Source organism: Myxocyprinus asiaticus, chromosome 44 (assembly GCF_019703515.2).
Source record: "Myxocyprinus asiaticus isolate MX2 ecotype Aquarium Trade chromosome 44, UBuf_Myxa_2, whole genome shotgun sequence".
Taxonomy (NCBI): domain Eukaryota; kingdom Metazoa; phylum Chordata; class Actinopteri; order Cypriniformes; family Catostomidae; genus Myxocyprinus; species Myxocyprinus asiaticus.
The window spans coordinates 36,094,877-36,109,190 of record NC_059387.1 but is presented as its reverse complement, the minus strand read 5'-3'; the positions used below and the strand labels follow the sequence as shown (position 1 = coordinate 36,109,190).

General features: G+C 36.0%; 1 protein-coding gene across 2 annotated transcripts in view; it reads right to left on the bottom strand.

Moving 5' to 3' along the window:
* Positions 1-14,314, bottom strand: part of LOC127434616 (band 4.1-like protein 3) — an 85,357-nt gene that overhangs the window by 30,526 nt on the left and 40,517 nt on the right. The window contains exons 11-16 of one of the 2 annotated variants that reach the window (XM_051687467.1): positions 13,008-13,052; positions 10,059-10,211; positions 9,870-9,967; positions 8,145-8,320; positions 2,159-2,212; positions 191-408 (exon numbers count right to left, since the gene is read on the bottom strand). In XM_051687467.1, the coding sequence (XP_051543427.1) occupies positions 191-408; positions 2,159-2,212; positions 8,145-8,320; positions 9,870-9,967; positions 10,059-10,211; positions 13,008-13,052 (744 nt within the window). The remainder of the gene's footprint in view (positions 1-190; positions 409-2,158; positions 2,213-8,144; positions 8,321-9,869; positions 9,968-10,058; positions 10,212-13,007; positions 13,053-14,314) is intronic. The other variant, XM_051687468.1, reaches the window with a different exon arrangement.

Genomic DNA, 14,314 nt, shown 5'->3' with positions numbered 1-14,314 from the left:
AAGTTTTGTGAATTAATTCATACAGATGCACTTTTTGTCTACAAACTATATTCAAAGCATTGAAACATAAGCCATCTTAGAACGTGATGAACTCTGTTCTGCTTTAACAGAATCAATTCAGTTTCTGTAACTTCAGCATGATTTTCAGTTAAGTTACAGTGAGAATAGCTGAAGGAAGTGATGTCAGTACCCGTGTGTCCTGTCGTGCAGGTGTTTGTGGACTCGGCAGTGAAACTTCAGTAGCCTTCGTCGTCTCGTCTTCTTCCTCCACCACGACAACACTCTCCACTCGCAGCACGGATCGCTCCTCCTCGCGCGTCTCTTCTGCTTTCTTCTCTGGTGTTACTGTGGTGATGAGGTCACTCATAGCGATGCCTTTAGCTGTGCCGTACAATGCTGTACCCATCTCTACACACACACACACACACACACACACACACACACACACACACACACACACACACACAGTGTGTTCAGATGTATTAGCTGAACATATAACTACAACCAGCACATACAGTTTTAGTAAAATACTAGTGATTCTAATATTAGTATTTATTATATACTTTTTGTTTTATTTAGTATGTATTCTATACTTGTATTAATTATTTTGTATTCATTATATCCTTACCCTATATGAAGTACTCAGATTTCAAATAACTCAAAGTTACTTTCGTAAACACTCTCCGCTCAACGAATTCAAAATAATGACAAAATTTCCTCCTTTTTCATTATTGCACACACGTCATATACTGCACCATGTTTCTCCTTTTTAATTAGTAATTAGTGACTCTTTAGCTGTCACAAAGATGCATACAGACAGTATATATATATATATATATATATATATATATATATATATATATATATATATATATATACACACACACACACAGGCGGCCAAAAGTTTGGAATAATGTACAGATTTTGCTGTTTCGGAAGGAAATTGGTACTTTAATTCACCAAAGTGGCATTCAGCTGATCACAAAGTATAGTCAGGACATTACTGATGTAAAAAACAGCACCATCACTATTTGAAAAAAGAATACAGTATATATATTGTATACACACACACACACACACATATGTACAGTGTAGAACCGCACCCTGACCCTAGCATATACAGTATATATATATATAAACACACACACATATGTAGAGTATATATAAGTGTCAGAAATTAAAATGACATAATTTACATAAATGCCAACTGGATTTATTTTTTATGTTTATGAGGGCATTATTTTCTAAACATAAAACAAATGTACTGTTTCACTCTTTTATTCAAAACATATTTCATGTGATATTGTGTAGTGCTACTCTTAAAGTAGGATTTGAATAACTATACCAGATACGATATAAAGAAAAAGAAACCAGGGCTTTTTTTTGCCCCCACATCTTGAACTTTAGGGCATTTTTGTCACTTTTGGGGCATTTTACAACTTACAATTAAATACAGTATCATATAAATACTATATAGTATATACTGTAAATATTGCAATAACTTTATACAATATGTTTGTGCAATGTTTACAAAAGAGATCATTGTTAATTGTTCTGATGCTCATGCTGGATTCACTTTGGTTGATTCTTCGTTTGTTTTTCTAAAAGCTGAATAACAGAATGATTGTGCTCAAAAGTGTAGCAGAATATCAAATCTGTAGATGAAAGACACATCTGTCATTGAGTGTTTAATGTGATATGGTTAAAGGCTTAGTTTGTATTTTATAATATTGTGTGTTGCATGAATCAATAACAAGTGATGTTTCAGTGTGATGTGTGAACTCAGAGTCACATTTATGAACTACAAATAAAACCCTGAATGATGAAATAGTAAAAATGACTACTTAACCAGCTTGTTACGAAGGTTGGACATTCACAGCCTCTGAAGCGTCACACAAACGCAGTGATTGCAGCTGGATTCTTCCCCAATCACAACATGTGCAAAATCAAACCCGATCTGAAGCTAAAGCACTCTACAGCACTAACGCATGCCAAGACACACGCTGCATGCACACACACCCTGATCACGGCTACAGGCGGGTGAATAACAAACTATCAGGGGTGAAAACTAAAGAAAACTTCAACAAGCAGAAAGGAAGGACTGTTCTATAACTGTTCGGTGGATCTATGAGGGTTTATACAGATAAAACATCTCTACCTGTTGGTCTAGTACCATTGACTGTCGCTGTGTTCATGGGTGAACTCCGATGAGCTGAAGAGATTCATAAATATTCAACAACAATACAGTATCATGTATATACAGTACCACACTAGATTTCACTGTGAACACTCTACAATGCACCCCATACTGCAACATTAAATATTACACAGTATATACAGTATATGATATACAAATAACAGCAAAAACTGATTAACGTTGTATCAATAAATTTGTCATTTGCAAGCAACAGCAGTGTGCAGGTGTGCAGTGGTTGTTCTTTATAAATAATCATAATAATCATTTTGTTTTAAAATATGATTCATTTTGATAAACGTTCATCCACCAAATCAAAGTCATGTGGTGTAACCAACATTCAAAACAGTTTAAAGTCTAACAGTCTATCAGGTGAGCTACCACACGAGCTAATCACGCTGGAATAATAGTGTAAATGTAGGTGAGTCTGTAATACAAGCGTTAAAATGTATCATTTTTCAAATGATGCGTTACAGTAAGTGTCGATATCATAACATGAGTGAAATAAGTGTTTATAAAGTCATAATCAGCCACTGTACTCATGATTTGTGTGAAAGTGAATAAAACACACAGTTGTTGTAGCGCCTCTAGCGTTCATTTCACCAGGAAATGTGGAATTCGCCACGTAAATGTTGGTTTGCAAAAATGTAGTTAATGTTCATTCAATGAGACTAGGTTGAAAATGTATGATATTTGTAATAAAAAAAAAGATCTTGTAAAATAAATATGAAATTAACGATTAAGTTGTGCACACTTTCATGTATTCAAGGTGCAAAGAAAGTATTTTTTTTATTGCAACATACTGTATAACCAGAATCATATGTAATATTATTTTTTGACAAACATTACAGAAGAGACAAAACAAGAAGAGAAAAAAAAGCAAAAAAATAAATACAATAAAAGGGGTTGAAAGACAACACGAAGAGAGAAAATAGATAAATAAATAAATGGATTATTTATTAATGAATTATTCTCAATTTATATATAAAAGAGATTTACTATCATCATCATCTTAGTATTTGGATTAAGGGAAAAGAATACCCCAGAGGGAGTGTAAATAATATTAAGAATAAGGAATATATATATATATATATATAAAGAAAATAAATAAGCAGACAAAATGAGGGTTTAGGGGGGAGAAAGAAAAATAGATAAATAGAAAGTATAAAAGAGGGAGAAAAAAGAAACGAGAGAGAGAGGGAGGGGACCAGTGTAATTCTGTACAGGCATCAGCTGTAGATGCACATGGTGCACATCAAATGCTGTTATGAGGTTGTTTTGTGGAGGGATGCCTTTGCTTTCCCTTAGCGGGCACTTCCAGAGCATGGGTGCATGACCTGGTCGTGTCTCTGCCATTGGTGACTGAATATCAGTATCAAGGGGATCCACCTGCGGTGATCCTCAGGTATGTGTCTCATCCAGGTGTTTTATCTCAGCCAGCCTGTTCTTGTTGTTCCTGGTCCACTGACTTGTTAGTAATGTAGTCTTGTGATTCTCTCTCTTACTTTCTTTTCTCAAAAATTAATTAAATAAATAAAATAATAATAATTACATTAAAAAGGGATGATTATTGAAATATAGAAATATGATGATGATAATAATTACAATGATACCAATAATAATAGTAATGATAATAATAAAGAATCATAAAAAAATTAAGTATGAGATAAAGAGATTGATTATAGGATGTTAGATGCAAAAAAAAAAAAAAGAAAAGAAAAAAGGGTTAGACTCGTAGGTTAAATAGTATGAAGAAAAGGAAAGTATTTTAATACTTAACACTTAATGGTTACACCACTTGACATTTTTAAAGTCATTACATCAATATATATATTGAGGAGATAATTATAAAGCCAAAAAACCTCTAATTAACACTTTGACACGTGTGACACGTTCTGCTTTTCACTAACACTGACGACACGAGAGAACCCAACCCTTCAGAACCCTACCTGTTATAACTCTAAAACACGAGTGTTAGTATTCAAGTGAATGAAGTGCTTTACTGCTGTCAATATCTGATTTATGGTTCATACAGCACAACAGAAATTCACTAATTAAACCAGAAGAATTAAGAGATTTCTGTGCAATGACAATAAGCCTAAAATCCCTGTCCTGCTGTGAGCCGCTTTCTGTTTAGAAAGTGATTGAATAAAAACAAATAGGAAATCAAACTGGGCTGAGACACAGAAACATGACTGAGATACAGTGAGTCTGCAGACGTCTGCTCTTGACTGATACAGAGGCAATGGTCCAATGAGAGTGAATGAAATGATGACATCAGCGAAAAACCAGCGGTCCACCAGCAAGAACAGCTGTGTGCTGGATAAGCTGGTCTTTTCAGCAGGAAAACACTCAGACAAACACGTTCTCCCACTTTTACTCCCAAGTTAACATCTAATGTTGCTCTGTGAGGATTATTCAACATCTATGCATCGTGATACATTGTTTTGGGACTCGTTTTAGTCAGGATCATCTACTGTTTTCCATATTCTGTTGCTTCATGAAGTAATAAGCTACAAAAACACATCTGTATAATACTTATACTAAGTGTAACGAGGAGGGGGCCGTGATGGAGCACGGCTGGCGCTGAATCAGCTGATCAGCGGGAGAGCGAGATAAGGGGCAGCCGGAGACGCCGATTTGGGAGAGAGACGCCAGAGGTCGTGTTGTGTGTGTCTGTTTGTCTTATGTTGTTTTAAGTTGAATTTTACATGAAACCTTATGCTTACTGTTCAGCCGGTTCCCGCTTCCTCCTTGCCCGTCCGTTTAACTGTTACAGTGGTGGCGAAACCCGGGAGGGAGGAGTGATGCGTTGTCGCAGAGTCCTCGCCGCTGCCATCCACCAGGGGAGCAGCCGCAGCCGTCTGCCTGGGGACGGAGGGGTCGCTACCGGACGCCGAGAGCCGGAGGAACCGTGGCCGTCTGCCGAGAATGGGAGGAGCGGTTCCTTCCGCCAGGGGCCAGAGGACTCGCTGCCATCCGCCGGGGGAGGAGCGAGCTGGCGTCCGCCAGAGGGCAGAGCAGTGGTTGAGGACCGGGCGACAGCGCGTCCAGGAACCGGCGAGCACGTACTTCTCTCTCTTCTCTCTCTCTCTCTGTGTCTCTGCTCACCCTTTTCCTCTCCCCACACCTCCCCTCATCTCTCCCCCAGGTGCGCAGGAGGCAGAGTGGACCACCGGCTGACAGAATGGCTGGAAGGGCAGCGTCTCCCCTCTAGAGATGGGGGGAGATGTGCTATCGCCCGGTCCTCAATCGCTCCTCCACCCTTTGGCGACCGGCAGCAGCTCCTCCACTCCCTGGTGAAGTAGGGCCTGATATTGTGCATGGTGCATACTGGTGAGGAACTTAATGACTTCCGCCATCTGCGAGGACTCAATGCCCGCGTATTTCCTCAAACTCTCCCAGGTTTCGGCACCAGTGTAACGGGGTTTGGGAAAGGAGGAGGTGGGAACTGGATCAACACTAAACAAGACTTTAATTATAACATAACATCAAACTGGAACATAATAACAGACGTCGACCACGAACATACACACAGCTCAGTGTGTGTCTCTCTCTCTCCAGCACTCCCGACTCCTCCTCTTATCTCTCTCCTGCTGATTGGGCCACTCAGCACCAGACGTGCACACTCACAGCCCAGCCACGCCCTCCTCCTCATCACACAAATAAATACAGATCTAAACCAAAACCAACCAAGCTACTGTACAGCGTTCCTCATAATCACTTGTAAACAGCGCTGCTCTTCCGGGTGTGACACACGTGTGTCAGTTCTCACGTGTTTCAAATGCCAATGCGATTACATCACTGGTGCATACCGCTGCAGATGCTTTATAGTTAACAAGTACTTCAATATTGATCTTTGTTGAACCAAAAGTGTCCGTGTTGCTTTAGAAAACATTAATTTAACCGCTGGAGTCGTATGGATGACGTTTATGTTGACTGTCTGTGATTTTTGGAGCTTCAAAAGAGAAATCTCCATTCACTTGCATTATAAGGACCTGCTGAGCTGAGATATTTTACACACCTGGGATATCATGAGGGGGAGTAAATAATGAGTGAATTTTCACTTTAAGAGTCATTTTTGTTGTGTCCACTTACTACATTTTACAAAACATAAACACACAAACTTACAGCAGATGATCCCGATTAAGACAAGCCCCAAAACAACGTAACACAGTGAACAGATGTTGAAATAATCCTCACAGAGCGACGCAAGACGTTAACTTGACTGAAAACACTAGTTTGTGAGTGAAATAATGTGCTCGTTGTAGACCAACATTATGACTCTCTGATGCATAAAATGTTTTTACCTATTAGCATTATGATTATGTGGTAATTTGTAGTAAATAATCAAATGGAACGGACACAGATGAGCGCAATGAGACACACAAACATAACACACACACAAACCACCGCTGCACACACAGTCTGGTTATCGGTATAAACATTACACCATGAACACAGAGATTTGTGCTCGTATTGTGTGTTTATCATCTCATTTTGGTTTAGTTCATACTTACATATGTTTCAAGTTCATGGTTCTTTTCTTTAATAGTGATTCATCAGGATTACCATAAATACTTATACTGTATAACTGGACACGGTACAAGGATTACCATCAGCACACATCTGTAATATACTGTAGTTACACGTCTGGTTTACATTACATTCACCAAACCTTAAACAGCTGCTGTTAAGAGTTGATCAGATTGTGAAGTCCAGATTCCATCTTTTAAACGGCACCTATTTTGTTTTAAGTGAGTTGTTTTTAATTAATTATCTGGCAGGGGTCTGGGTATCTCAGCGAGTATTGACGTTGACTATCACACCTGGAGTCGTGAGTTTGAATCCAGGGCATGCCGAGTGACTCCAGCCAGGTCTCCTAAGCAACCAAATTGGCCCGGTTGCTAGGGAGGGTAGAGTCACATGGGGTAACCTCCTTGTGGTCGTGATTAGTGGTTCTCGCTCTCAATGGGGTGTGTGGTAAGTTGTGTGTGGATCACGGAGAGTAGCATGAGCCTCCACATGCTGTGAGTCTCCGCGGTGTCATGCACAACGAGTCACGTGATAAGATGCGCGGATTGACGGTCTCAGAAGTGGAGGCAACTGAGACTTGTCCTCCGCCACCCGGATTGAGGTGAGTAACCGCGCCACCACGAGGACCTACTAAGTAGTGGGAATTGGGCATTCCAAAATAAATAAAAAAATGTAATTAGCTGGCAGCTCCAGGGTTAAAAAGCAAAATGTATCATAATCAGTTATCAATATTGGCTGATTTTCTTACCGAGTATTTTTGCCTTGCTTTCCAGTAAAACAATATCTAAACATTCTTAAAACAAGATTAATTTACGGTACTTGTGAAGCAAAATGACTATATATTTTGTCTTGTTTTCTGAGAAATCGAACACAATTTAGTCACGTTTATTGGGGTTTTTCTTACCCCCTTACCCCAGTTTTTTCTTGATTTAAGCATAAACCACACAAATTTTGGTATGATTTCTCTGAAAACAAGACTTAATATATTATGCCATTCTGCTTCTCAAGTAATGTTTTCTTGTTTTAAGGATGTTTAGTTATGTTTAATGAAAAATAAAACCAAAAATATCCAAAAAGAAAAAATTTGGCAGGGTAATGTGGCAATATCTATCATGCTATAAACAATATAACCAGCAGAATATCTACTAGTTGCCATTTCTACTGTGGCGCAGTATAACTTTCATACCGACCGGCTCTAGTCTAGGGTAACGGTTCAGAGTGTCAGTGCAGCTGATGACGGGATTATTATGATTCTGGGAATGTGTCCAGACTAACTGCTTTAGAAAGACTTTATGTCATTTTTATATTTACTGTCAAAGCTAATATTGATATTTCAAACAATAGTGCAGTAGCATGTGTATTCAGATGGGCGTAATTGAATAAGATCAGAAGAGAGAAACAGAAGTAAACAAACCTCCATCTAGACTTCGAGACATTGTGTAACGTTTGCTGGAGGATCGCTCGAAATACGGTGCAGGACGGACTATCTGAGAACTGGCCCGTCTCGTCTGAGCCTGCGTTCTGCCGCTGTAGCGGAACTTGGAACCAAGTGTGATGAACTTCTTAGGTGGCGTTTCTGGAGAAACCAACCTGTTGAGAAGTAAACTTTGATTACCACCATCAACCTGCTGTTCAAAACCCTAAAAACTGGCTCAGTTGTCAATGTTTGATTTGATTTTAGACAATTCAACAAGTCATTAAAATTAAAGTGCAGAGAAATGCTTCACAATAATGGATAATTTTAATGCATCACAGCTAGGGGTGTGCAGCGAAGCCATTAACTGTATCTGTATTCGGATAGAACCGGATGTGGGCGTGGCTTAACCCAGAAGTGTCTCAAAACAAATGTTAAAATGTAACATTTATAGTTTCTGTATATAAAATATGCCTCAGAAAGGCCTATTTAATTATTATTATAATTATTAATCATAATTATTATTATTATTACTATTATTATTATTAATTGTAATATTCTAATTATTATTAATAATAATAATAATAATTATTATTATTACTATTATTATTATTATTATTATTATTTGTAATTATTCTAATTATTATTATTATTAATAATAATAATAATTATTATTATTATTATTGTTACTATTATTATTATTATTAATTGTAATTATTCTAATTATTATTATTATTAATAATAATATTAATTATTATTATTATTATTATTGTAATATTCTAATTATTATTATTACTATTAGTATTAGTATTATTAATTGTAATTATTCTAATTATTATTATTATTAATAATAAATTATTACTATTATTATTATTATTATTAATAATAATAAATTATTATTACTATTATTATTATTATTATTATTATTAATTGTAACTATTCTAAATATTATTATTATTATTATTATTTAATTATATTATTGATATATTCTTGATTTTTTCTCACCAGATGAAGCTGAATATGTAGGATACATTAACTGTGGAATGTGTTTTTAACTTTGGTTTCTCCTGGTATTTCTGAAATTAACATCTGCTGAAACAGAATTTTTGTTTATGTCTGTGCAGTGTGCAAGTATAACAATGTTATTGTGGGGGTACGAGGTGTCAAGCAATTGTGAAATTTCAAGCACACATTTTGCAGTGAATATTAAATACAAATGTAAACATTAAAAGAAATGAGAAAAATTTATTGAGCCTACAAACAGGTTAAAGCACTGTAAATCTATATCAGAAAGTTTTATGATAGGCTAAGTTTTATGATAGGCTACATAGGTTAAAAAGTGGTAAATGTGTATGATATAGTATCTTAGTTAAAGTTACTCTTGACAATATTAGATTTCTGAAAGGCACACAATTAATGGAGACTGAAACGGAGTCGAGACCGCGGCCATCTGATGAACTTAAAATCACACCATGTGCATTTTCATTCATAAGGTTTACACTGAAGTAATACTGGCTTTACAGACTCATCATTGCTTTGTAATTTTCAATTTGTTTATTTAAAATATTGCTTAATACCTGTGCTCGTTGGATGATCAGTCTTCCGAATGTTTTTTCTATTATTCGGATGAATTCATTATTTGTTTTGAAATCATTATTCGTGCCTTTCTGAATAAGGTATTCGGGCACATCCCTAATCACAGCAAACACATAGTGCAGTCCTTACCTGAAGAAGGTGTGGTGCTCCACACAAACTTTCCACAGTCTCTTGGCTGCTCTGTGATTGGGTAGTTTAAAGCCAATCGTGCTTTCAAACTGTTCAAACTGAACATATAAAACATACGTTCTATTCTCAGAATACCTCATGAAGTATCATGAACATGACAAATGCAAACTACAGCAGAAGTGTTCTCACCTCGCCCGGCCGGATCTTGATGTAGAAGTTGTTGCGTTTGTAGGAGATCTTCAGGACTTTGGGCCAGGCGAAGCGGTTGATGCGAAGTCTGTCGCGGTAGATGAGGAGGCCGGAGGAACACACGCCCAACATGATCTCCACGCCCTCTGAATCCTGACAAATGATTGGATTAGAGAGGTGCCAATCATAATTCTAAATGCCAGTCATGCACAAATGTCTGGTTTCTGAATGAGTCCTTAAATACAGTACATGAATGATGTTTTTAATTAAATATTTAAATTCTCTCTAGTTCATGACTGTCGGGTAAATCTGGTGGCAGTTCTGGAAAGAGACAGACATTATTGTGATGTACATTACAGTAATCTAAATGTGGATCCATTTTTCACCGCTGAGAGAGGTGCAAATTAACTGAATTTTAAGCAGGTAATTAGTGGGCTGGTCATTAGTTCTATTCATTATAGCATTCAGAACACTGAACTGAGGTTTGAAAAATAAATACAATAGAATAATCTCTGGAATATGCTTAATATGTTGGCTTGACAAAGCCAACATACAGTTTTTCCTACAGATATGTTTTTTTTTTCTTTTTTTTCTCAAAATCTCTAACCCAAGACCAAAATTTCTAACATTAACTCCTCCTTGAGCTTTCAAGCTACATCCACCAAACTCTGCACAGACCTTCAGACTGTTCTGTGTGCTATGACTTACTATCTTTCTACTAACTAAATGTATACTAACTAACTAACTAACTAACGGGGCTAACCTTAACCTTAATTAAAAATATACTAAATATATACTAACTTACTATCTATCTACTAACAAACTATGTACTAAGTATGTACCAACTAACTAACTAACTAACTAACTAACTAACTGACTAACTAACTAACGGGGCTAACCCTAACCCTAATTAACTATATACTAACTATATACTAACTTACCATCTATCTACTAACTAACTATGTACTAAGTATGTACCAACTAACTAACTAACTAACTAACTAACTAACGGGGCTAACCCTAACCCTAATTAACTATATACTAACTATATACTAACTTACCATCTATCTACTAACTAACTATGTACTAAGTATGTACCAAGTACCAACTAACTAACTAACGGGGCAAACCCTAACCCTAATTAACTATATACTAACTATATACTAACTTACTATATATCTACTAACTAACTATGTACTAAGTATGTACCAAGTATGTACCAACTAACTAACTAACTCATTAACTAACTAACAGAACTAACCCTAACCCTAATTATCTATATACTAACTATATACTAACTTACTAACTAACGATCTATCTACTAACTAACTATGTACTAAGTATGTACCAAGTATGTACTAACTAACTAACTAACTGACTAACTAACTAACTAACTAACTAACTAAAGGGGCTAACCCAAACCTTAATTAACTATATACTGACTATATACTAACTTAATATCTATCTACTAACTAACTATGTACTAAGTATGTACCAAGTATGTACCAACCAACTAACTAACTAACTAACTAACGGGGCTAACACTAACCCTAATTAACTATATACTAACTATATACTAACTTACTATCTATCTACTAACTAACTATGTACTAAGTATGTACCAAGTATGTACTGTCTAACTAACTAACTAACTGAACTAACACTAACCCTAATTATCTATATACTAACTATATACTAACTATCTATCTACTAACTAACTATGTACTAAGTGTGTATCAAGTATATACCAACTAACTAACTAACTAACCAACCAACCAACCAACTAACAGGAATAACCCTAACCCTAATTAACTATATACTAACTATATACTATCTTACTTACTATCTATCTACTAACTAACTATGTACTAAGTATGTACCAACCAACCAACTAACAATCTATTAACTATGTACTATGTACTAACTAACTAACTAACTAACCAACTAATTAACTAACTAACCAACCAACCAACCAACCAACCAACCAACCAACTAACTATTAACTATGTACTATGTACTAACTAACTAATTAACTAACTAACTAACTGTCTGTATGATTCCTGTCTGTCTGTCTGTCTGTCTGTCTATCTATCTATCTGTAAGCTTAACTTATTTTTAAATGAGTGTTAAACTTTCAGACAGAATAAATCTTAATACTTTATATCGCACAAGAATCACGAGGGATTGTGGGAAAAATGGGAACAATTTACATCTCTAGTGGGTATTTGGAGAACATCTACTGGACAAAACTGAATCATGAACAATGATGAAGATTTTCTAGATGTTTATATCTCAGATGTCACTCTTTCATAGCTCAGGATACTTAATTGAGTCTTCAGTTGTTTTATTGAAGTACTGACTTTGTTTCAGATGTTTCCTCCTAAAATTCCTTATTTAGAGAAATAAAAATAGACACAATGAATAGATCGTTGAAATACATTCAGAGTACAGAGCTAATAAAAGAATGATAGTATAGCTCAGATCATTATTTTCTTCAGAGAATTTAATGAAGATCTCTGACTTTTGATTACAGACGTTGGTATCTTGAGCAAATCTGAGCACAGTTTGAGACATTGTTAAGATCTCTTGTGAAACTCCAGAGGAGACACGTGTGAGATTACTGGAGTTTTTATCTCAGGAGATGCAGAAGACTTTAGCTATATTCTTTTTCATCTCATTGCTGTCTTTGAGAAACAATTGAGATATTAAAGAGATCTCATTTATGACTCTTCTTTCCTATGGGCAGGGCTGGATCCACAGGTGTTAATGGTGAACAGGTTCTAATCTCCTATGATGTATGACCATGTGACAGGAAGAGGTTTGTTGTTCAAATGTACATGGAGAATCTTTTCTCTGACAGTGACTTTAGTCCATGCACAAAGACAGGTCAGACAGGGTTAACACACACACACACACACACACACATTTACACACACAAATGCAGCTTACCTCTCCTTTAGCTGGAGAGAAGCAGTGAAAGAATCGTCCTATCAACTAGACCATCAGTAGAGAAGGAGAAGAGAAGAGCGGCTGATCTAACCGAACGTCACGCACATCATCATCAGTGATTCATCTGTTTCATTGTTTTTCTCTTAGGCTTATTAATGACTAAATGTGATGTATGAAACATCATCTGTGTATAAATATCGACACAGCTCAGATGAGTTGAGATTGCCATCTTAGGGTTCATTGTTTTTCAGTACAATGTAAAATATAATTTCAGGTTTCAGGTTAAACCCCTATAGAAATCTGATATATCACAATACTGTATGTGATCTAAAAAGAAGGCCTATATAAAGCATATATGATATGCATGTGTGTTTTGTTATCTGCTGTTGAATTAAAAGTGTTGCATTTGTTTTGCTGTACAGCACGAGCCCGTTTCTGTTCTGCGGACACATATATGCAACAAGATATTTATAAAAACACAAATGGCTGTTTTTATATATATTCTTAATCGTAGTGGAATTTGGATAGGCTATGTAGCCTACATACTGTATATGCCCATATACTGTATATGTATTATATTTGTTTTAATATGTTCATTGCCATATATCAGATTTCTATATGGAATGGCATATAAAATCCCTTTTATGTTTATCTTAACAGACTATTTATAAAATTAAGTCTAACCCTAACCCTTAAAATGTATGCATTTTATTATAATTATAATTATTAATTAATTTAAAAATAATACCTACAATAATACAGCAATGCTGCCTCCCTCTAAAACTGTATCTGCTGGAGTTACTTTAAAAATATAACTGCTATACACAATATTTGAGCTCACATTTCGCAAGATTTTATTTATTTTATTATGCACAGTTGATTATTTTTCTCACCCGAACTGCCTGCATTGCCTCCTCGGAGAGAAAACGCCTCTGAGATCAATGCATGCTTTGTCAGTAAGATATATTGAACTAAACATTTATATAAGATCACATCACACACCAAATGTGTGATTGTCAATATCTGATTTGTTAGTTGAGTGTGACTCGAGGCGAAACATGGACAGATCGACTGACACCAGAAACACAGACAACAATAAACACTGAACAGAAATCTCTGATTTATCATCTCTTGTGAGGTGTCAGTGAGAGTTGTAAAGGTTCTGGATCAGTCTGTAGGTGCAAATATACTGTAGTGTGTGATGATAATAGTGCAGACACAAGTGCAGTCACAGCATGTGCAAGCAACAGACCGTTGACATACAAAAAGATTATCCATTTGTTTATTTATCTCACTTAAGGATTAAA